Genomic DNA, 23,598 nt, shown 5'->3' with positions numbered 1-23,598 from the left:
ATGTTACTTCTTCTGCTTCTCTTGCTGCTTCCCTACATGGTGCCCAAAGTGCATACTGTTTTTTGCAGTAGAAATATTCCTGTGGATATTCCACATGAATGGTATGAAGAAGGTGACCTTGTCATTGGTGGAATAGCGTCTCATATCTTTTACTTATTCCCCCACCTTTCCTTCAAGAAACACCCTTCTCAGGAATTTATTGACATCCCAGTGTAAGTAAATGGTTGTTAACATTATTTTATGTGTGCTTTTGGGGCGGTGGTGGGGTGGGTTTAGAACCTATTTTATAAAAAGCAATAGGCAATGTGGATTCAGTAAAGTTGGAACAGGCAGCCCACTGCATACCATTTGACTTGCCTAAATTTGAGAGATTTTTCCTCTAAATTGCCTTAAAATCATTACACCAGGCTTCTGAAGATGTCAAAGAAACACCCCTCTTGGCCAGATGACAATTTTCCATTCACCACTTGGAAAAGCTCCGTCAGATGGCTACTTGTGGACACAGTCATGGCAGAAAGGTAAGCTTTCTGTGCCAACGCTACTACCACATTGCAGTGTCCTAATACAGTCTCACACATACATGATTGATGCCATGATTTACATGGCTGTGCTCCAACCACCAGGTCTTCTGTTTCTTCAGACACATACCTGCACACAAGAGCTCTTGGTTCATATCTCCATTTTTTGGGCCACCTACAGGGTAGGAGTTGTTGTTAGGATTCAAGGATAAAGGGATCTGAGCTTCCTTGATAAAAATTAATATAAAAAAATAGTAAATAAGTGGTCATGCCTATTTTGGTGCTATTGTTTTTTTATGGCAAACTACCCTCTGATCCTCAGATTAAGGACGGTATAGAAATTTGGATAACAATAATAAATAATATTAATAATTCATGACTAAACTTTCTGGCTGTGCCCTTTCATTATAGGCAGGCAGGTGAATCTTTCAGATCTAGATTTCATTCACTGTTTAATCCCCTCGTGAAACAATAACTCACTTCATTTGCAGGGTGATTACAAAGTTCTACCAGCATATCCTGGCCTTGGTGTTTGCTGTTGATGAGATCAATGAGAATCCCAAGATCTTGCCCAATGCCACTCTTGGATTCCACATCTATGATAGCTATTTTGATTCAAGGATGACCTACCGGAACACTCTGGACCTGCTCTTTAAATCACATCACTTTGTCCCCAACTACATATGTGGCATTCAGAAAAATGTAGTAGGAGTGATTGGGGGACTTAGCTCTGACACCTCCACATCCATGGCAGACATCTTAGGTCTTCACAAGATTCCACAGGTAGAATTTGGGGGGCGGGGGGAGAGATTTCACGCAAAAATAAACACTTCCCTTTTTCTTCCTCTATTAATCTGCTGATTCATGAATATGGACTGCTTAAATGAAAGGAGTAGAAGAGGCTGCAATGTATGCATATATTGGGGAGGTATAACATGAGAAAGGTGTCAAGCAAGGCTGCCTACTGGCCCCACACTTATTTAATTTCTATATCATCTCCATGGTGGACCATCTATAAAACATAAACGTCCACTCCCCAAAACTAGCAGAAAGACACATCTCTCTTTTTTTTTCTTTTTTTTTTAATAAATATTTTTTATTGCGTTTCTTTCCATGGGTTCACAAGTTCAAAAATACAAGAGTAAAAAACAAGAAACAGATTATAAAAATATAAAAAAATAAAAAAGCATAGATATATGTCAAATCCTCTTTCCATAATTTATCACTGTCAATTGGACCTCCTCCCATCTTCCAGGCCTTGCGTTCTATACAATAACAGTGTCAGCAATTTGTTACCTTACTTCGCAACTTACTGTAACTTTCAGTTATTATGTTTCCAAGTTCAGAGTGTTATAACCCAGTTTTTGTACCTTTAAAATAAACATAATAGAAAGACACATCTCTCTCCTGCTCTATGCAGATGATGCAGCAATACTTTTAAGAACACATATTGGCCTCAAAAGAGCTCTGAGAACATTAATACAGTACTGTAAGGAGGACCAGCTAGAACTTAATTATCAGAAAACTAAAATCATGGCATTTGCCAAAAGGCCTAGGAGCTGCTCCTGGAGCATAGATGGCCACAAGATTGAGCAGGTCTCCTGCTTCAAATACCTGGGGTTAGTCTTCCATTCTACTGTCAGTAGGAAAGCCCATGGGGACTATGCTGCTGAAATTGCTCAGAGAAGCTTACCAGCAATTCTTAATTTTTTTAAAACAAGAGGTTGTCCTTATATACCAGCAGCACTCAAATTATCTGAAGCCAAGCCTATAGCACAACTTCTCTATGGTGCCCACTTGGGTCTCTTTTCCGATTTTGCACCACTAGAACTTGTGCAATCCAAATTTCTAAGGTCAGTCCTTCAAGTCCCAAAATGTGTCTCTAATGCTTCTCTGAGACTAGAGACAAGCTTCACAAAAGTGGAGGCTAGAGTGTGGGTGACCAGACTCAATGATTGGCTTAAACTATCCTTATTTTCCCCATGGCCTTGCCCCACCAACTATGAATGATGATTTTTCAATCCACGTGGAAACAGGCAGTGGCAACTAAAATCTCATCCCTGGGCTTCTTTCCAGGTCTTCTACTTAGCATGGGATATGTTCAGGCTAAAGCACTCATTTTAAACATGTGTAGTAGACACAGAGAGCCAATTGGATCTAGCCAGGACTTTTCTTGCCAAGGAATCCACCAGGTACTTTGCCTCCCCTATGGCATATCTAACTAAACTCGAAGTCCCTAAACACCGAAGGGCTTTTAACCTGGCTCGATGTCATGCCCTCCCCTCGGCTGTTATTGAAGGTCAATACAGGAAGATTGAATACTTGGAGAGGCAATGCCCCTGTGACTTAGGACAAATAGAAACGGTACAGCATGTCCTTCTCCAGTGCCTATATTACAGAGGCGTTTGTATTAGCCTGATTTCCCCACTACTTCATAAGTACTCAGGGTGCTCAGGGAAATTCTTTACTTCCTTGCTGCTCTCAGATACCAATCCTGCTACAACATACAGTGTTGCCGACCCCTGCTATAAGGGTTATAGAACAAAAGAGCAGGATCAGTGGTTTCTGTTGCTCCAGCTCCAGATTGGAGTTTTGTTAAATCATCCACTTAGTGCAGAAAGCAGTAACAATCAAAAATAATAAATGCACCAAATACTCGGATTTGTACAATCAATGTGTACAAATGTGATGACTCAATAATATTAAGAATCAATAGCTACAGAAATTAATAAGCACAATTATTTGTGTGCATTTTTCTATGTAAGGAGAATGGCATTCCTAAAATGAGTACATTTGGGTATATAGGATTTATATTCAGATAAATGGGTGCATTGTAATTTCTTGTTTCCACTTGAACAGTTTGGCTTTTCCTTTTTTTCAGATTTCATATGGTTCATTTCAACGAGCCGCAGATAATCAAATCAAATTCCCTTCCTTTTACCGCATGGTCCCCAATGAAGGACTTCAGTATCAGGGAATTATCCAGTTGCTTTTGTATTTCAGATGGAAATGGGTTGGGCTCATCACTACAGATAATGAAGCTGGAGAACGTTTCCTACAGACTATTGAGCCAATGCTTTTCAAGAATCAGATATGTTCTGCATTCACAGAAACGATTGAATACCATCTGCATTTCAAACATAACATGCTTAATATGGTAGACGATTTGGTGCATTTCTCAAAGCTATTCACACGAGTTTTCATAATGAGCAAAGCAAATGCTGTTGTTATATACGGAGAAAGTCAAACTATTGCATGGCTGTTAAGGACTGAAAAGACCATGAAGATAATTCTGCAAATAAATCATCAATATATTAAGTTACCTGAAGGAAAAGTGTGGATTACAACAGCTCAATTTGATTTCATATTAGATAAGTTTCAAAAAGATTTTGACTTTAACTTACAAATGTTCCATGGTGCTATCTCCTTTGCTATCCACTCCAAGGAGACTCACAGCTTCCAAGGTTTTCTTCAACAAGTAAACCCTTATTGGGAAGATAGAAATGGTTTTATCAAAGATTTATGGGAACAAGCATTTGGTTGTTCAGTTTCAAACGCCTCTGTGTCAAAATACATTGATGGCACATGTACCGGAGGGGAGAAGCTGGAGAGCCTTCCTGCACCATATTTTGAAATGAGCATGACCGGCCACAGCTACAGTATCTATAATGCTGTCTATGCTTTGGCACATGCCTTACAGATCATGTATTCAGCTAGAACCATCCACAACAGAACAGACGGTGGAGACAGACTCTCTCATCAAAATCTGGAACCTTGGCAGGTAGAGTTTCCTGCTAGAAAGTGTTGTTTATGAAGTGTTCAGTGTTGTGCACTGCCTTGATTGTTTTATGTGTGTTGGCAATGCATTATAAGTAAAGAAATAAAAGAATAGACCTCGATAAAAATACACCTTAATTAATGTTGTGGTATCCAAGTTGGGTATTAGAAAATGAATAAAAATAATTTAAATGACATGTGCTTTCATAAGCAAGAAACTAACAGCAACTCCTGTTGGGTTTATTGGGTTATTGCTTTTGGTTTGATTTTATATTATAATAATAATAAAACTTGAAACACTAATATCTCTCAAGTAATAGCTACTATTTGAACTGTTAGAACCAAGGGTCGTCCTAAATATCAAGCGGCAATTAAATTGACAATTGTTATATGCTAGGGGCGGTGGGCAGTAACATAAATCTGAACGATGTTTTGGTTGGGGATAGGGATTTTGTTTAGAAACGTGTGGCTTAAGTGTGCCGTAATTGTATTATGTGCTTTTGGTTTGATTTTATATGTTGTGGTCTTGTTGTGAACCGCCCTTAGATTCCAGGTATAGGGCAGTGTATAAGATGAAATAATAATAATAGTAATACTTAACAACTGAAGTTTGCTATATTTCAAACAGTGAAAATCAAGACAGAAAAGCTTTACCAAGAGTTATTGAGCTTTTTTGCCAATTTCGCACAAAAAGAAAATATTACAGCAATACCAATGTGGGTTGCCATACGTACGGATTTCCCTGGACATTTTTAGAGATTACGGAAATTCTGGACTCCCAACCTTTAGGGACACAGTTACTCCCTTCTGGATGGGGAGTCCCACACACAACTGTCCTTCTCCTGCCTTTATAGACCTTGTGGTTCTCTTTTCATCTAGGTCCACTCATTTCTGAAGAGGATCTCATTCAACAACAGCGGTGGTGATGAAATCACATTAAATGAATATGGAGAGTTAGCAGCTGGCTTTGCTATTACAAATTTAGTCACTTTCCGAAACAGGTCATATGTCAGGGTCAAAGTGGGGAGGCTGGATCCTCAGGCCCCTCCTGGCAAGGAGCTCACCATCAATGTCGACAGAATCAAATGGCACAGTGGCTTCACTCAGGTGAGAAAATAACTGCTCTGGCTCTCAAATGGCAACATTCATAGTTATCCAATAAGATGGGGTGTGAGTGGGGGAAGGAAGCAGTTCCTCACTTAATACATAATTAAATTTGTAATTCACTGGAAGGGAAAAGAAAGTTTTCTTCCAAAGGACTTTTCACCTGTGTAAATATGAATTTCACATTATTTACTGATAGATCACCTTATGTTAGATTTATTTGCCCCAAACATTTCCTTAATATTAACCTTTTCTTATATCTTTGGATAGGAACCGCCGCTTTCATTATGTAATGCCAACTGCCATCCTGGTTATGGGAAGAGAAAGAAGGAGGGGGAGAAGTTTTGCTGTTATGATTGTGATCCATGTCCACATGAGATGTTCTCAAATGAGAAGGGTGAGAGATGCCGTGTTAGCATATACCAAACTATACAATTTATTTTAGTAAATTCTGGACAGTTTTGTTGTCTTTAAATTTCTGGAAGAGAAAATGTTTAAATTATGGCTTGATATATTATTCTCTTGGTTTATAGATAAAATCAATATAATGTTATCCTTAACAAATCTGGAAGAACATATTTTAGAAAGGGAGGTACAGTGGTGCCTCGCAAGACGAAATTAATTCGTTCCACGAGTTTTGTCGTCTTGCGATTTTTTTCGTCTTGCGAAGCACGGTATTGGAAAAGTTTTGGAAAAGTTTCAAAAATCACCAAAGTCTTCAAAAACCTCAAAAAAGGCTACCACACCGCGTGCTATGAGTTGCTCCTCGAAGTCAAGTCGCAACTGTATTAACAGTGTTAAGAAAAAGGAAACAAACTTGCAAGACGTTTCCGTCTTGCGAAGCAAGCCCATAGGGAAAATCGTCTTGCGAAGCAGCTCAAAAAACAAAAAACCCTTTTGTCTTGCGAGGCATTCGTCTTGCGAGGTACCACTGTTTTGACTTTTCCCACCAACATTGACTAACTTAGGGTGGAATAGAAGTGGTGGCCCCTTCTTTAGGAGCAGGATTTGGGGGAGTGAGGGTGAAAGTCCTGTCAAAATCACCTCTCTTGCTCCCAAGATTTCAGCTGTAATATTTCTCTCATTTAACTATGCAGTATTGGACGTTCTGAGAAAAAAAGAAAAGCACCAGTGAAAACATATAGCTTATCCACATTTGTAACATGGGTTTATTTGTGAAGCATCTAGGGCGAAAGCATTCTGGCTAGGGTTTTTGAAGTTTTTCCGGGTGAAAAACAGTATGCAAAGTGGAGTTCATGTTGGGTAATAACTACTGAATACCAATTAAGAATAAAATCCAACATGTGTAGGGAACTACAAAGAAAAAAACAGCTGCCTGAATTGAAGAAAATGTGAAGGGCTTGACTCACTCTTTATAGTAACTTACAGCTCTGTGTCCCTTAACAGGGGTTACTTACTGGCAGTTATGCACAATTATGTTTGGTTTTATAAAATCTCCCACATTTCTGATAACAAAATTCTTTAGCATAATCATGGTTCTTTCATTTTTCTTGTACATTGTATTTACAGAGATGGAAATATGTGTCAGGTGCCCTGCAGGTCAGTATCCAAATGAAGACCAGGATCACTGCATTTCAAAGAGACCAAATTTCCTGGGCTTTGATGAAACTTTGGCCATTGTTTCAATATTCTCTGTACTTTTATTCTCTCTGATCACAATTCTTGTGCTTGGCATCTTCATTAAGTACAGGGACACTGCCATAGTCAAAGCCAACAACAGAAGCCTCACCTACATTCTCCTATTCTGCCTCCTCTTGTGTTTTCTCTGCTCCTTGATGTTCATTGGAACACCTAAGGAGGCAACCTGCCTTCTCCGACAAACAAGTTTTGGCATTGTCTTCTCTGTGGCCCTCTCCAGCATCTTGGCCAAAACTATATCAGTGGTTTTGGCATTCATGGCTACCAAGCCAGGATCCACAATCAGGAGATGGGTAGGCAAAAAACTGGCATATTCCATTGTCCTCTCCAGCTCCATTGTTCAAGTAGGAATCTGTGCCTTCTGGCTGGCAACCTCTCCCCCATTCCCCGATGTGGACATGGACTCAATGACTGAAGAAATGATATTTCTTTGTAATGAAGGGTCAGTCTCCATGTTCTATTGTGTTTTGGGCTACATGGGGTTCCTGGCCACTGTCAGCTTCACTGTGGCCTTCTTAGCCAGAAAGTTGCCGGACAGCTTCAATGAAGCCAAGTTCATCACCTTCAGCATGCTGGTCTTCTGCAGTGTTTGGCTTTCATTTGTTCCAACTTATCTGAGCACCAGAGGAAAATACATGGTGGCTGTGGAGATCTTCTCCATCTTGGCTTCCAGTGCTGGGCTGCTGGGTTGCATCTTTTCCCCAAAATGCTACATTATTGTGGCGAGGCCCGACCTGAACAACAGAGAGCAACTGATACGGAGAAAGATTTAAATGGTAGAAGAGATTGTCGTTTATTTTGAGATTTAGGTTCTGTATTCTTTCTGGCCAGGTTCAGTTTCACTGTACTTGTCTGAGAAATGATATCTGAAAATAGATGAATAATATAAGAGATTTTTTTAGCATGTTCTTTGTATTCAGCATACAAACATATTTGGTGGAAATAAATTGACACTCTGTGATGGAATAAAACTATATGTGATACCCAGCATTGCATGAGTGAAAGTCTGATTGTACAATAACCATCCTATACTCTCCTTCTCCTGCATACACCGAGTGGTCCCCATATTTTCCCAAGATGTTCTGAAGCTCTCTTGAGCAGTTTTTGGGAATTCTTAGAAAACTGCAGAGAGGGGGAAAGGGAAAGGAGAACATCAAAATCCGCCTTATAGTGAGTGAGAGTGTTGCTCAATCTATTTGGGAGGATTTTGGATAACTCATGTTGAGTTGCTCTGGTTTGGGTTGTATGATGCAAACTGATCTGGGGCTGTTGGAGACGGATATCAGGCAAAATTGGAAGCAGGCACCAGGCTGGAAAAGCTGTGTTTACTCTGAAACATATCTGATCATCAGGTATGTCTTCCCCAGAGACTTTAAAAGCCAGATGCCTCCTAATTCTCCTCCCTGCCTTGTACCTCACACCACAAGACTAATGTCTCTTTCAACCTGCAGCTTGATCATCAGCACAAGAAGATGCTGGTGAGCTATGACTCTTCCCTTCTCTTGTCATGGAAGTATTTTCTACTCATGAATGGATGTCACCTATCTTGTGTTTGTTTTTCGGATAATGATTGTTTCCTTGAAACGCTTCTTATGAGATACATAAAAATACACAAGAGAGCCAGCTACAGTTTGGACTAATGGGAACCTAAGCAGAATTCTACTATGCTTCTTCTTCTTTTTTTAAAATAATATTTATTAAAGTTTCAAAAATATATATACACAAAAAACAAAAAGAAAAAAAGAAAATAATTCATTCATTACATTCCAGATTTTCAGTAACTTCTTTCCAGAACTTCCCCTCACCTCCCCTTCTTGTATTCCATGTCCAGAATATTTATCCAACAAGTTCTTAACCCTAAATTTTTAACCTTAATTTGTTATTATATTTAATTCAATTTATATATCAACTTTTAACTTATAAACATCAATCATTTATACTTAAAATTTTTCCTAAGGTCGACCCAATTTCCCTTCCACGAATTCCCCATCTTTATACTAATAACAGCAAAAAATTAAGAAGAAAAATGTAAAAAAAAAGATTCAGACACCCTTTGGATTTCCAAACCCCACCCTCCCTTCCCCGGTTTCGATCCCCAAACCAATATCCATTAATCCATCTACTATCAGCCTGGCAACCTCACGTCCGAGGCTCTCAAGTCTCTCTCAGTCCCTCTCTGCCCGTTTCTTTGTAAGTCCTTTGTATTTAACACCAGCTCTCGGAGGGGCACTATCCCTATAATGTCCATGTTCCTTCCAGCCAGACCTCCCTGTTTAAAGTTGGAGCTAAAATCTTGTTCTTTAATCGTTTTAAGTCCAAATAGTCCAAAGGCTCCAACTTCCACCTTGTTCAACTTTATGGTCCATAGATCTTCAGATCCCCACAAAAGGAGATCTTTCCATTCCTCCTTTTTAAGTTCAAACCAAATTTTCCTCTTCCAATCTTTATTTTCATCCATGTTGACAGGCCTCCGGCTCTCCTTTGCCTTCTGCAGTTCTGCAGCCCCTCCTTCCTGTTCCTCTTGTTCATTTTCTTGTTCAGCTGCCTGGGTTTTGTAGCTCAAATCCTTTTCCAACTCAGTGGATACATTTGCTATTGACTTCGAAGTTACATCACTTGTAGACAAAACATGACCTTGCTCATACAACTTTTGCAACTTTCTCATGAGAAAAGCAACCTCATCCAGGTCAGCTAGTATTTTCCAACCTATTTCCATTCTTGTAATGTCCCTGAACCCCCTCTAGAGGGATTCTGGTTGTTCGGTATTCCTTTCACTTTCCAGCCCAAAAGTCAAGTTAGTTTGTTTCAATCCTTCTTATTTTCAGCAACTTGTAACTATATTGTGTCTAGTTTAACCAGCAAAAACATCAGAAATAAAGTTCTCTATTTTTCCGACTTTGACAGCTAATCTGACAGCTGTCAAAATTTTCTGTATCTCCTCAGCAGGCTCCTCTCACGGATCACTCCCGGTCCCGGGGGGGGGTGGCAATTTCACTCAAAAAGTTAGCTCATCCTCCAGCACAATTACTTATACTATCAATCCGTGCAATTAATGATTTTTCTCCAATAAAGAAAGGCTCTTCACTCGACCTTAGTTATCAAATCCTTGCTTTAAATTGTTTACAATTAGGGGGAGACGGACTTCCTCTTTGCACCTCCCCCGCTCGTACCGAATCCAAAAAAGATTTTTAGTCCAATTTCCCAATTACTCACGGGTTCTTGTTTCTAATTAGTCCAATTTTTTAGAAGAAGAAGTCAGCGCTCTCCATCAAATGGCATGCGGCTTCGCTTGGCAGGGGAAGCAGAAGACTCACAGCACCGCGCCGCTCCCCGTCACCCGCTCCGTAGCCTTTAAAAAGGCTCCTTCGCGGGTCGGGGGCGCTAACGGTGCCCGCCGAGTCACCAGGTCCACGGGCTTCCGCGCCCATGGTTTTTGAGGGTCCCCGCGTCGCCGGCGCAGCACAACCCAACCCCTGCCGAGCAGATTCCCTCCAGAGCTCGGAGGGAATCCGCCATTCGGCGATGGCGCCAACCCGGAAGTCCCCCAGAATTCTACTATGCTTCTGATTGGTGAGAAGGTTGAGAAATAAGATCTATATAAATAGCAGTGTGAGGCAGAGTAGGTTGTCTGATTCGAGGAACAGATCTAGGCACTGTTTATTGGGAAGAGTCTTGCTATATTTGTGAGCTCTTCAGTTTAACTACTCAACTGTTTTAAAATAAAATTCTTTTTTTAAAAAGATCTCTTCACAGTCATTGTTTCTATTGCCACATTACTAAAGCACCCTGTATTAAAAGCTAATTGTGTTTCAGTTCAACTTTGAAGCCTTGTTATTCACACTCTGCCTAATTGCACTAGCAACTAAACCAGTGTATATGGTTGGCTGTGTGAGTCCAGAAACTAAAGGAGTTAAAGACCACCAGGTGGAGGCAATTAGGCAATGAAGAGATTCACTTTCTGCTCTGGTAAGGACTCAGAGCAATCAGTGGCACCAGGTATAGGGCTTCAGCTTCCCCCATGTTTAGGGGGATGCCACGCCCCACCACGGCTGGGCGCTCTCTACACACCCCAGCCCCAGCTTCTGCCTGGCAGCCCAGGAGTCATGTGGTAGCTGGGGCAAGCATGTATGATCTTGCTTCACTCGTCCCAGCTGCAGCCCAGCAGTCTGGCAGCCCAATAGCCGGGCTGGGGCTGGGATGAGCAAGCACAGAGATTGCCTTCTGTGTGTTCCGCCCCTACCCAGCACATGCCAGGCAGCATCACATGACGCATCATGTGACACACCTCAAACCAATCTAAAAGCTCTCATGGTGAACCAGGACATCTAAACTCCTTGAATCTCATTTCTGGACCGATGTGAGGTTTGCATAGGAGTCGGGAAATCATGGTTCTTGCCTTAGCAAGTGCGCCAGACTCAAAAGGATCTATTATATGACACATCCCTGGCAGATAAAGATCACATCAGAGAGGAAGCCTATTTCTACCCCAGAAACTTTCCCTTACACCAGAGGTAGTCAATCTGTTTCCCTCCAGCTGTTGCTGGACTACAACTTCCATCCGTTTACAACAGACCATTATTATCAGGGATGAAGGAAGCTGTAATGCAGCAAAATTCAGAGTGAACAACATTGTCTATCATTGGTTTACAATTTACATGGATGGGACCATCCTGTCATTCATCTGAATTACGTATTTCCTCAGAGTGAGAGAATGATGGCAGAGATGTCCTCATGTATGCCACATTGATTCATTCTTTGTTTGTTTTTTCAAAAGGGGTTAGACTGTATTGCCTTGGGTCCCAACATCTGGATATGGTTATGACTCTCTCCCTCATTTCCCCAAAATATCCACTTAGTAGGGTGGATGGAAGTGTCTGATCAATGTTACATAGGAGAGTGTGTGTAAAGCAAAGTATTATAGTAAGAGGATTGATGCCTGACCATAAATGAGGTTTTTTTTACTTTGATGACCTTGGAGGTCTCTTCCTAGTCTATGATTCTGTGATGTGACAGATATGTTTACTTTGGCCGTTCTCCTACTGATGATGCACCATAGAATCCAAAAACATTGCACAAATGGTTGTCTCCCCTGTAATTATTTAAATTATTATAATCAATCCACCAGGCAAAGCTCCACAAGGGCAGAATGGGAAATAAAAAATCAAAATAGGCTCTGCTATTTCAATATTTTTCCCTTTTTCATTGTATTGGTCAGATTTGAAATCACTGTAGCTTATTTGGAATTCACAGAATTTTTTGTGACAGTGTTGAAGTTAATGAGAAGGTGGATACATATCCATTTATGTACTGCGTTGCCAGAGTTGGCTGTCACCAAATCTTTCCTATACAGGTCAGGCTGACGATAGTCACAACATTGTAGAGAGATAAAGGAGAATATATGTGTAGAAGGATATTTGTGATCAATATGTTGTTGCTGCTGCTTCTCTTGCTGCTTCCCAACATGGTGCCCCAAGTGCATACTGTTGTTTGCAGTAGAAATAATCCTGTAGATATTACACATGAATGGTATGAAGAAGGTGACCTTGTGATTGGTGGAATAGTGTCTTTTATCCGTTACTTATTCCCCAAGCTTTCCTTCAAGAAACACCCTTCTCAGGTCTTTATTGACATTCCAGTGTAAGTAAATTGTGGTTAACATTATTGTATGTTTTCTTTATATGTTTATATCTTACAGAAAAGTACTTTGATCACTTTTTTGGGGGGTGGAGTTTTAGAACCTTTAAAAAAAGGTTTTTCTGGAAGGTTTTTCACATTTTTCTGGAAAGACACAGAAAAGAGAGAGCAGGAAAAGAAAAAGTGGGTAACAAACAAACAAACAAAATGCCCTGTAACATATAGCCAAGCAGTTAGGTAGTCAAGTTTGTTGATGATACCCAAATGGTCAGTTGTTAAAAAGAGAGAGAGAGAGAGACCACAAAGCAGTTTCCGGACTTCAGATTAGGGGCAGGGGCAGTAAACTGGAAAAGGCAATTCAGTATAAGCAAGAGTAAGATGAGGCTTATTCAGGCAAAAAAAAAATTAATTTTATGCATAAACGTTGGGCATTTGAACTAGTGGCAATTGACCAGGAATGAGAATTTGGAGTTGTAGTGGATACCTCAGTGAAAATGTGCACCCAGTGTGCAGCAGCTGTGAAAATGGTAAATTCATTCTAGCAAGCAGCCCTCAATGGACTGGAAACAGAACTTCAATATCATAATGTAGCTCTACTAATCTCTGGTGTGACCACACTTAGAATGCTGTGAACAGTTCTAGTCATCTCACCTAAAAAGCAATATTGTTAGAAAAGCTTTAGAAATTACATTCAGAATGATAAAAGGGATAGAACATCTCCCCTTTTTAAGTTAGAGAAAAGGCATGCTAGAGGTGACAATATGTTTAAGGTTATGTATGATGTGGAGACAGTCAGTAGGGAACAGTTGTCTCCCTCACTCAGAATACTAGAACTCAGGGAAATTAATTAGGCAGTGTTCATTAGACAGCCAATCAATTGAGAGCCAGAGTGGGCCACAACATTTTAAATTTCGGTATTAAAATCAGTTAAAGCAATAGTGTCACAGGAAGAGGGTCAATCCTGGAAACACATTTTACAGGTCTTTCCACAGGTGGTGTCTCTCCATCCTCCAACAAGGCTTTGATCAATCCTCACACCTCCTCAGTCAATTGCCTACAGCTTGTTTTAAGAAGCCAAGCCAGAGGTGGATAGGCAGGCAGGTGAATCTTTCAGTTCTGAATTTCATGCCCTGTTTAATTCCCTCATGAAATGGTAACTCACTTCATTTGCAGGGTGATAACAAAGTTCTACCAACACATCCTCGCCTTGGTGTTTGCTGTTGATGAGATCAATGAGAACCCCAAGATCTTGCCCAATGTCACTCTTGGATTCCACATCTATGATAGCTATTTTGATTCAAGGACGACCTACAGAAACACTCTGGATCTGCTCTTTAAATCACATCACTTTGTCCCCAACTACATATGTGGCATTCAGAAAAAAGTAGTAGGCGTCATTGGGGGACTTAGCTCTGACACCTCCTCATCCATGGCAGATGTCTTAGGTCTTTACAAGATTCCACAGGTGGGTATTCACAAAATTGATATTTTATGCCAGAATTCACTTTTTTCTCCTTCCACTAGGAATCTGTTGATGCATAAATTTGAAGTGGTTAAATTGAAAAGGGTAATGGAAAGGGGTAATGTAGGATCCAAAAGAATGGAGCAGCTGTCATTGGGGGATTTGGCTCAGAGACCTCCTTGAGCATGGCAGAAATCTTAGGTAGAATATGGGAATAAAAGAAGAGAAACTCTTCCCTTCTTCTTCTGCTAGGGATCTGCTGCTTCCTGAATATGGACTGGTGAAATGAAAAGAGTAAAAGAGGCTGCAATGTACACATATATTGGGGAGGTATAACATAGGCAACCAACAATGTGTAGGGGTGTCCAAGAGGGTTCCAAAGAATGCATGTTCATTGCATGTGATGTAAGATCGCTTGAAAGGTTCTAAGTGTTGGTGGCAAGGTAAAAAATAAAATATAGAAAGGAGGATTCCCTGGATGGCAAGATGCAGGTTTGGGGCAAGTACTCTTTAGTGAGAGAATCCCAGCAGAGAAATAAAACAACAAAACATGCAGCAAAGTAAAGCATTGAAATATAAGCTGTAAGACTTTTAAAATATGACAGTTCCAAAATAGTCCCCTTTTCCCCAAGTCAGAAAACACAGGCAGTAACTTGGCTTCGTTTCAGTTGTCAAAGTCCCTAAATTCGTATGGCCTGTTAGAGCCATGTGATGTGAGCTAACTCAGACCTCTCTACATGCTAAGCTTCTCAGGTAGACTGAAGGACAAAAATAGGCTTGATTACCCTCCTCCCGAGGTGGGGGGGGACGGGATCCAGCCTGGCAGAACAATTTGCTCTATAGCATTAACCCCTCCATGCATTAATTAAGACTTCAGCATCCTGGCTTTATGAGACTTGTCACCCCGCACCAGGTTGGTAAATAGGGCACCTAGATGCATTCAACAATTCTGAAAGCATTGCACTTGCTGCTTGTGAGCTACCCATGTAAATTCATGATGTCAGTATTGGCTTACAGAGATTTCCTACGTGGGGATGTATGATGTTACTCAGCATTGTTGATTTTCAGAGGTTAATTGAGAAGACTATTTTGTGCTGTTCTGCTGCATCGTTTGAGTTCATCTTAGTTGCTCTAACTTTTGCTGGCAATGATTGCCATCCTATTTTTGTATTTTCCTGATATATGGTTTATTGAGCTCACAAACCAACAACATACATATTCTTCCGGAGATCTTCTGGAGTTACCAGAATACCTTTTCAGGAGAGTTCATAATAGATGGAGTATCAACTTCTCTCTACCATCACTAGAAGGATTATAGAACAAAAGAGCAGGATCAGTGGTTTCTGTTGCTCCAGCTCCAGATTGGAGTTTTGTTAAGTCATCCACTTAGTGCAGAAAGCAGTAACAACCAGCAATAATAAATGCACCAAATACTTGACAATCAATGTGTACAAATGCGATGACTCAATAATATTAAGAATGAATAGCTACAGAAATTATTAAGCACAATTATTTGTGTGCATTTTTCTATGTAAAGAGATTGGTGTTGTCCCTAAAATGAGTACATTTGGTTAAAGAAGATTTATATTCAGATAAATGGGTGTGTTGTGAGTTCTTGCTTCCACTTGAACAGTTTGGTTCTTTCCTTTTTTTCCAGATTTCATATGGTTCATTTCAACGAGCCGCAGATAATCAAATCAAATTCTCTTCCTTTTACCGCATGGTCCCCAATGAAGGACTTCAGTATCAGGGAATTATCCAGTTACTTTTGTATTTTGGATGGAAATGGGTTGGGCTCATTACCACAGATAATGAAGCTGGAGAACGTTTCTTGCAGACTATTGAGCCAATGCTTTTCAAGAATCAGATCTGTTCAGCATTCACGGAAACTATTGAGTCCCATCAGCGTTTCAGCAGTAACATCCTTGATATGATAGATGATATGAAGCGTAGATCAAAGCTAGTCACACGAGCTTTCATAATGAGCAAAGCGACTGCTGTTATTATATATGGAGAAAGTCAGTCTATTTCATGGCTGTCACGTGCTGCAATGACAATCAAGATAAATCTGCTAATATATCATGAATATAGTAAGTTACCTGAAGGAAAAGTATGGATTGCAACATCTCAAATCGATTTCATATTAGATATGTTTCAAAAAGATTTAGGCTTTAACTTACAAATGTTCCATGGTGCTATCTCCTTTGCTATCCACTCCAAGGATACTCAAAGCTTCCAAGGTTTTCTTCAGCAAGTAAACCCTTATTGGGCAGATGGAGATGGTTTTATCAACAATTTATGGGAAGAAGCATTTCGTTGTTCAGTTTCAAACTCCACTGTGTCAAAATACGTAGATGGCACATGTACCGGAGAGGAGAAGCTGGAAAGCCTTCCTGCGGCAGTTTTTGAAATGAGCATGACTGGCCACAGCTACAGTATCTATAATGCTGTCTATGCTTTGGCACATGCCTTACAGTTCATGTATTTGGTTGGAGCCGACCACAAAGGAGCAGAGAGTGGAGAAAGACTCTCTCATCAGAATCTGGAACCTTGGCAGGTAGGGTTTCCTGTTACAAAGTGTTCAGTTTACAGAGTGTTCAGTGTTGTGCACTGCCTTGATTATATTATGGGAATTGGCAATTTACTATCAGTAAAGAAATAAAAGAATGGACCTTGAGAACTAAAATTAAACCTTGTTGTGGTATCCAAATGGGTATTAGAAAATGAATAAAAATAATTTAAATTACATATGTTTTCATAAGCAAGAAAATAACAGCAACTACTTGAAGAACTTGTTGTTGTTTTTTGGTCGTTTAGTCGAGTCCGACTCTTCATGACCCCATGGACCAGAGCACGCCAGGCACTCCTGCCTTCCACTGCCTCTCGCAGTTTGGTCAAACTCATGTTAGTAGCTTTGAGAACACTGTCCAACCATCTCGTCCTCTGTCATCCCCTTCTCCTTGTGCCCTCAATCTTTCCCAACATCAGGGTCTTTTTCCAGGGCGTCTTCTCTTCTCATGAGGTGGCTAAAATATTGGAGCCTTAGCTTCAGGATCTGTCCTTCCAGGGAGCACTCAGGGCTGATTTCCTTAAGAATGGGTAGGTTTGATCTTTTTGCAGTCCATGGGACTCTCAAGAGTCTCCTCCAGCACTATAATTCAAAAGCATCAATTCTTTGGCGATCAGCCTTCTTTATGGTCCAGCTCTCGCTTTCATACATCACTACTGGGAAAACCATAGCTTTAACTATACGGACGTTTGTCAGCAAGGTGATGTCTCTGCTTTTTAAGATGCTCTCAAATAACAGCTGCAATTTATACAGTTAGAACTAAGGGTCGTCCTAAATATCAAGTGGCAATTAAACTGACAATTGTTATACGATAGGGGCAGTGGGCAGTAACATTAATCTGAACCAGGTTTTGGTTGGGGACACGGATTTTGTTAAGAAACTTGTGGCTTAAGTGTGCCTGTCTGTTTTTCCTCTTACCTACTGCACAAATTGGCCAAGTCGAGTGCACGTCAAACTGTCTGAAATGACCCTTGCGACTTTCTGTAGTTTATCAAAACCAGATGCAGTGTCCATGGAAATTTCTGGTTTCCACGGTAACTCCAGCACACAGAGCCAATCTATTAGACTATGGGGGTTGGGGGGTCATGCTACAGTGAACGAGTAAAATGCAGGGATTCCAGGAGGCAAAGAAAATGAAAGTCAAGCACATCCTCCAGTTGGCTGCCTTGTGGTATTAAACTCAGGTAAAGAAGAAAATATGCAATCTCCCCAACACACAAATGTCTGCCTTAACCACCCAAGCCTTGCAAACCTTTAACCAGCCTCTCTGCTGCCATCACCCTCAAAAGCAAAAGCAGGAGTTACCAATTTTGAAAGAGTAACCTTGTTCCCAATATACAACATACCACAAAAAAACCACAGAGGGAGGTGGGGAGAAGGTCTGAGTGACAGCGATGGATAAGAAAACAAGCACTTCTACTCAGTTCTGCTTAACTGCTTGCAGTCTCTTTTGCAGCTCATAAGCAGAAGTTCATGAACAGGACTTGCAAACAGGGGCATTTAGCAGTGACGTTTAAGGAGAAGGCCTGGAGTGCTATCTCTTGGTGTATGTAGAATCAAGGAAACATAGGTAGAGATGGAGCTGCTGCAGTAACCTGTATCACAGAATTTATCTGCACCTCCGACTGCAGTATTCTGGATATGTCTGGGAAATTCTTAACAACCCAACCTTTAGGGGGGCAATTGCTCCATTCAGGACTAGGGAGTCCCACACACACCCGTCCGTCCCCTGCCTTTATAGACCTTGTGGTTCTCTTTTCATCTAGGTCCACTCATTCCTGCAGAAGATCTCATTCAATAATAGTGCTGGTGATGAAATCACATTAAATGAATACGGAGAGTTAGCAGCTGGCTTTGATATTACAAACTTAGTCACTTTCCGAAATGGATCATATGTCAGGGTCAAAGTGGGGAGGCTGGATCCTCAGGCCCCTCCTGGCAAGGAGCTCGCCATCAATGCGGACAGAATCAAATGGCACATTGGCTTCACTCAGGTGAGAAAATAACTGCACTGGCTCTCAAATGGCAACATTCATAGTTATCCAATAAGATGGGGTGTGAGAGGGGGAAGAAAGCAGTTCTTCACTTAATACATAATTAAATTTGTATTTCACTGGAAGAAAAGGGAAAGTTTTTTTTTTTCCAAAGGACGTGTCACCTTTGTAAATATGAATTATACATTTCACATTATTTATTAATAAATCACCTTATGTTAGATTAATTTACCCCAAACATTTTCTTATCATATCCTATATAAGGAACCACCACTTTCATTATGTAATACCTACTGCCGTCCTGGTTATGGGAAGAGAAAGAAGGAGGGGGAGAAGTTTTGCTGTTATGATTGTGATCCATGTCCACATGAGATGTTCTCAAATGAGAAGGGTGAGAGATGCCGTGTTAGCGTAAACCAAACTATACAATTTATTTTAGTAAATTCTGGGCAGTTTTGTTGCCTTTAAATTTCTGGAAGAGAGAATGCTTATATTATGGCTTGATATATTATTGGGGGTTGGGGGTGGGGAGGGATCTGGAAATAATACGTACTTCCTCCCTTCTTGGAAAAGTGAAGATGTGATATCAAAATCTTTTCTAAAAATTTACAGCCCTGTGTCTCTTAACCCCTTACTGACTGGCAATTATGCACAATTATGTATGGTTTCAAAAAATCTCCCCCTCTTTTGATAATAAAATCCTTTAACATAATCATGGTTCTTTCATTTTTCTTGTACATTGTATTTACAGAGATGGAAATATGTGTCAGGTGCCCTGCAGGTCAGTATCCAAATGAAGACCAGGATCAATGCATTTCAAAGAGACCAAATTTCCTGGGCTTTGATGAAACTTTGGCCATTGTATCAACTTTCTCTGTACTTTTATTCTCTCTGATCACAATTCTTGTGCTTGCCATCTTCATTAAGCACAAAGACACTGCCATAGTCAAAGCCAACAATAGAAGCCTCACTTACATTCTCCTTGTGTCCCTTCTCTTGTGTTTCCTCTGTTCCTTGATGTTCATTGGAACACCTAAGGAGGCAACCTGCCTTCTCCAACAAACAAGTTTTGGCATCATCTTCTCTGTGGCCCTCTCCAGTATCTTGGCCAAAACTATATCGGTGGTTTTGGCATTCATGGCTACCAAGCCAGATTCCAAAATCAGGAAGTGGGTGGGCAAAAAACTGGCTTATTCCATTGTCTTTTCTTGCTCCATTGTTCAAGTAGGAATCTGTGTCTTCTGGCTGGCAACCTCCGCCCCATTCCCAGATGTGGACATGCACTCAATGACGGAAGAAATCATATTTCTTTGTAATGAAGGTTCAGTCTTCATGTTCTATTGTGTTTTGGGCTACATGGGCTTCCTGGCCAGTATCAGCTTCACGGTGGCCTTCTTAGCCCGGAAGTTGCCGGACAGCTTCAATGAAGCCAAGTTCATCACCTTCAGCATGCTGGTCTTCTGCAGCGTTTGGTTCTCCTTTATTCCCACATACCTGAGCACCAGAGGAAAATATATGGTGGCTGTGGAGATCTTCTCCATCTTGGCTTCCAGTGCTGGATTACTGGCTTGCATCTTTTCCCCCAAATGCTACATCATTGTGGTGAGGCCTGAGCTGAATAACAGAGAGCAGCTGATACGGAGAAAGATGTAATGACAGAATAGTTTGTAATTTCTCATCAAATCACAGAACTGTAGAGTTCCGCCCTCAATGGTCATCTAGTCCAATCCCTGTAATGTAGGAATCTCAACTAAACTATCCATGACAGATGGCCATCCTACCTCCCAAGGGAGTCCATTTTGTTGGGATTCAGGCTATTTAGACTTGTTGGCCTTGTCATTTTGCCAAGGTTTTCCTAGAAATGAAATTTCCTGAAAAGATTTAAATAACAGAAGAGAATGCCTTATCATTTCTTTTATTGATATGTAGCATAGTAATATATGAGGTGTAAATGAATTGACACTGTGTGTATGAATGAAACTGTGGGTGATATCCAACATTGTGTGAATGAATGTCTACATGTCCCCTTCCTCTTATTCGGTTGCAGCCACAGGTGTGCTCCCCCCCCCCACGTATCTTCCCAAGAGCTCCTGAAACTCTCCTGATCAGAGGTGGGAGTTCTTAGGCAAGCATCAGGAGAATGTAAAAGCCTGATGCGACCTGACTCTCCTCTGTGCCAGACATCCCACCCCACAGGATTGATGCTTCTTCCCATCTACAGGTAGCTCACTACTATGCTCTAATTCAGCCTTTCTCAACCTTGGGTCCCCAGATGTTTTTGGCCTACAACTCCCATCATCCCTGACCACTGGTCCTGTGAGAACCTTGAAAAGAACATGCCAGTGAGCTAAGACCCTTCACTTCTATACATATGGAAGTCTTTTCTACTCACGGAGGGACACAAACAGATAACACCCTATTGTCAGGGAAGAGCCAGAACGCGCAGTTTCATCAGTAGCAGGGGAGGGTTCTGAGCAGAAACTGGCAGAAGAGGAAGACAGGGAACTGACGCACGAAGCAGAGCAGGGGGATGGGAGTAGTCAGAAGGAGCAGGGGGTCAGGGATGGTGAAGAGCCCTACAAGCCACCAGAGCCAGTAGGAGGAAGTTCAGTGTCAGAAAATGGGGGAGGGGCTTTCACACCAGCACAGGCAAGGAGGGAAATGAAAAGTAAAGAGCAAAGACGTATCACGAGGTTTCCATGCCTACTTTGTTGGCGCCAAAATTGAAGGAAGCCACCCCCCGAAACTGACCCAACAGGTTCAGATGCATGATTTTGAACTGCAGCTGTTCTTTGTATATATGTAATAAAGACTGTAAATATCATGCTGTGTGTGTTGGAGTTTTACTGCAAAGACGGAACACCACCTTTACACCTATCTGCTTTTTGGATGATTACTTCTTTCCCAACGAGTAAAAATACAAAGGAGAGTCAAACTTTCCCCTTAAAACACCAGTAGGGGGAGCCCTTTTGTCTATAACAAGATCGCTGCTATAGCAATGCATGAAAAGAGGAAGGGTGGGCTGGGAGATCCTGTGAGGAGGTGAACAGGAGGGTGTCCCCGAGCCACGCCATCGTTTAAACAGCCTACAGCCTTGCCCCCGGTTGTGCTGATTGGACAGCCGGGGGCCTGACACAGCCGGGAGTCAGAATGATCCGGGCGGCATCCCTCCGCCCCACAGCCAGGTCACTAAAGGTCCTGGATGTCTGGCCGCAACACCGCCCACTGCAGAAGGTGAGCGGACCAATGAGATGTTTGTAGAAGAATGGAAACCATTTTTGGATTCCTTAAGAAAATACTTTGATTCTTGTCCAATATGAGATGGATTTATATCTTGAGTAACAGAACAACAAGAATATGTTATTTTTAGGCTTATATTTTATACTTTGTGTAATGTTAGAAACGAATGGACAGTACAGAGAATGGAGATATAACGTCTTATTGAGTGATATGGGAAGTCACAGGAAAAAACCAGAAAAATAAGAATGGTTAACATATGGTGTTCTTAAAATGTATTATGTGAAAACCTAATGAAAAAAATGAAAATGAAATTTTTAGTAAAGCATATTGAATTCTAGTTTAATTTTGCCTGAGGCCTTGTTATTCATCCTGTGCCGAATTGCACTAGCAACCAAACCAGTGCCTACAGTTGGCTGTGCCACTCCAGAAGCTACAGAAGTTAAAGGCAGTTGAACGGAGCCAGTCTGGCAATAAATACATTCACTTTTTGTTCAGGAAAGTACCCAAGTATGATGAGAATCCAGCAATAAGGACCCACATTGCTTGTCCACTGACACTCTCAAGGTGCCTTTTATGACATCAAAGAAGCCCATAAAGAAATTGCACTGTGTTAATCACCAATCCAACCATGTCCTTTAAATATACTGAATCATTTAAGAAATGGATGTAAATGGGTGGATGATGGGAGCTGCAGTTCAGCAAGACCTGGAGCACATTTCATTCACTATTAGAAGAAGAAGAGTTTGGATTTGATATCCCGCCTTTCACTCCCTTTAAGGAGTCTCAAAGCGGCTAACATTCTCCTTTCCCTTCCTCCCCCACAACAAACACTCTGTGAGGTGAGTGGGGCTGAGAGACTTCGAGGAAGTGTGACTGGCCCAAGGTCACCCAGCAGCTGCAAGTGGAGGAGCGGAGACGCGAACCCGGTTCCCCAGATTAGCAGACTACCGCTCTTAACCACTACACCACACTGGCTGGGACCACACACTGGGACCACCCATCAGTAGTGAGTGCACTGCCAGAGAGGTTCCCATGCGTACCAGATTGCCTCAGACAATAAAAATGTATTGTTTCTAAAGTGGCTAGGTGTCATGGTTTACTTCATTTCCCAGGGTCCCTACGCTCTGGAACAGTTCCACCACTGTTCCCAAGATCCAGTTAGTGGGGTAGCAATAGTGTCCCAACAAAGTTACTGAGCATACATGAGAGAGTACAGGAGCCCCAGTAGTAGCAAATTAGCAAACTGGGGGAAGGCTAGGGCTGGTTGATCTCTAAAAAATACTGTATTTTGATAGAGGGGTTTTTAGGGAAATGGCTGGTGCCTGTCTATCAATTGTTTCATAACTATGGATGTATTGTATCAGCAAGAAGGTTGGACTAGATGACTTTGGAGAACCATTCCTAATCTATAACTCACTGAGGTAATAAATATGTTTACTTGGCAGTTCTGGAAGCACCATGGAGTCCTTTAAAAATTGCAAAAAGGGATGGTCTCCCCTGTAATTATTAAAATTACAATAATTAATTCACCTAGCCAAAACTCTGAAAGGCAGAATGTGGGGGGAGAATCAACAAGAAAGTCCGAAATATTTACAGTATCCCAGTCTTCCATAGGCAGTTAGAATAATGCAGGTTACAGAG

The 23,598-nt window shown here is 41.2% G+C and overlaps 4 protein-coding genes across 4 annotated transcripts; all 4 read left to right on the top strand.

The window, feature by feature from the left end:
- Positions 1 to 1,959, top strand: LOC144325276 (vomeronasal type-2 receptor 26-like). Its single transcript, XM_077918022.1, has 3 exons — positions 1 to 212; positions 1,010 to 1,301; positions 1,939 to 1,959. The coding sequence occupies exons 1-3, from the start codon at positions 1 to 3 to the stop codon at positions 1,957 to 1,959; spliced, it is 525 nt and encodes a 174-aa protein (XP_077774148.1).
- A 1,503-nt stretch (positions 1,960 to 3,462) lies between these two features.
- LOC114583437 (vomeronasal type-2 receptor 26-like) lies at positions 3,463 to 9,616 on the top strand. The gene is made up of 6 exons (XM_077918021.1): positions 3,463 to 4,299; positions 5,175 to 5,402; positions 5,670 to 5,796; positions 6,930 to 7,825; positions 9,443 to 9,473; positions 9,600 to 9,616. The coding sequence occupies exons 1-6, from the start codon at positions 3,463 to 3,465 to the stop codon at positions 9,614 to 9,616; spliced, it is 2,136 nt and encodes a 711-aa protein (XP_077774147.1).
- Positions 9,617 to 12,483: 2,867 nt separating this feature from the next.
- Positions 12,484 to 14,337, top strand: LOC144325275 (vomeronasal type-2 receptor 26-like). Its single transcript, XM_077918020.1, has 2 exons — positions 12,484 to 12,695; positions 13,866 to 14,337. The coding sequence occupies exons 1-2, from the start codon at positions 12,484 to 12,486 to the stop codon at positions 14,335 to 14,337; spliced, it is 684 nt and encodes a 227-aa protein (XP_077774146.1).
- A 1,537-nt stretch (positions 14,338 to 15,874) lies between these two features.
- On the top strand, positions 15,875 to 20,370 carry LOC114583438 (vomeronasal type-2 receptor 26-like). Its single transcript, XM_077918019.1, has 4 exons — positions 15,875 to 16,711; positions 18,490 to 18,717; positions 18,982 to 19,108; positions 19,469 to 20,370. Exons 1-4 carry the CDS (start codon positions 15,875 to 15,877, stop codon positions 20,368 to 20,370), a joined length of 2,094 nt encoding a protein of 697 aa, XP_077774145.1.
- Positions 20,371 to 23,598: the final 3,228 nt, after the last annotated feature.

This window comes from Podarcis muralis, chromosome 13 (genome assembly GCF_964188315.1).
Source record: "Podarcis muralis chromosome 13, rPodMur119.hap1.1, whole genome shotgun sequence".
NCBI lineage: Eukaryota > Metazoa > Chordata > Lepidosauria > Squamata > Lacertidae > Podarcis > Podarcis muralis.
This window is presented reverse-complemented; position numbering and strand designations above follow the sequence as displayed.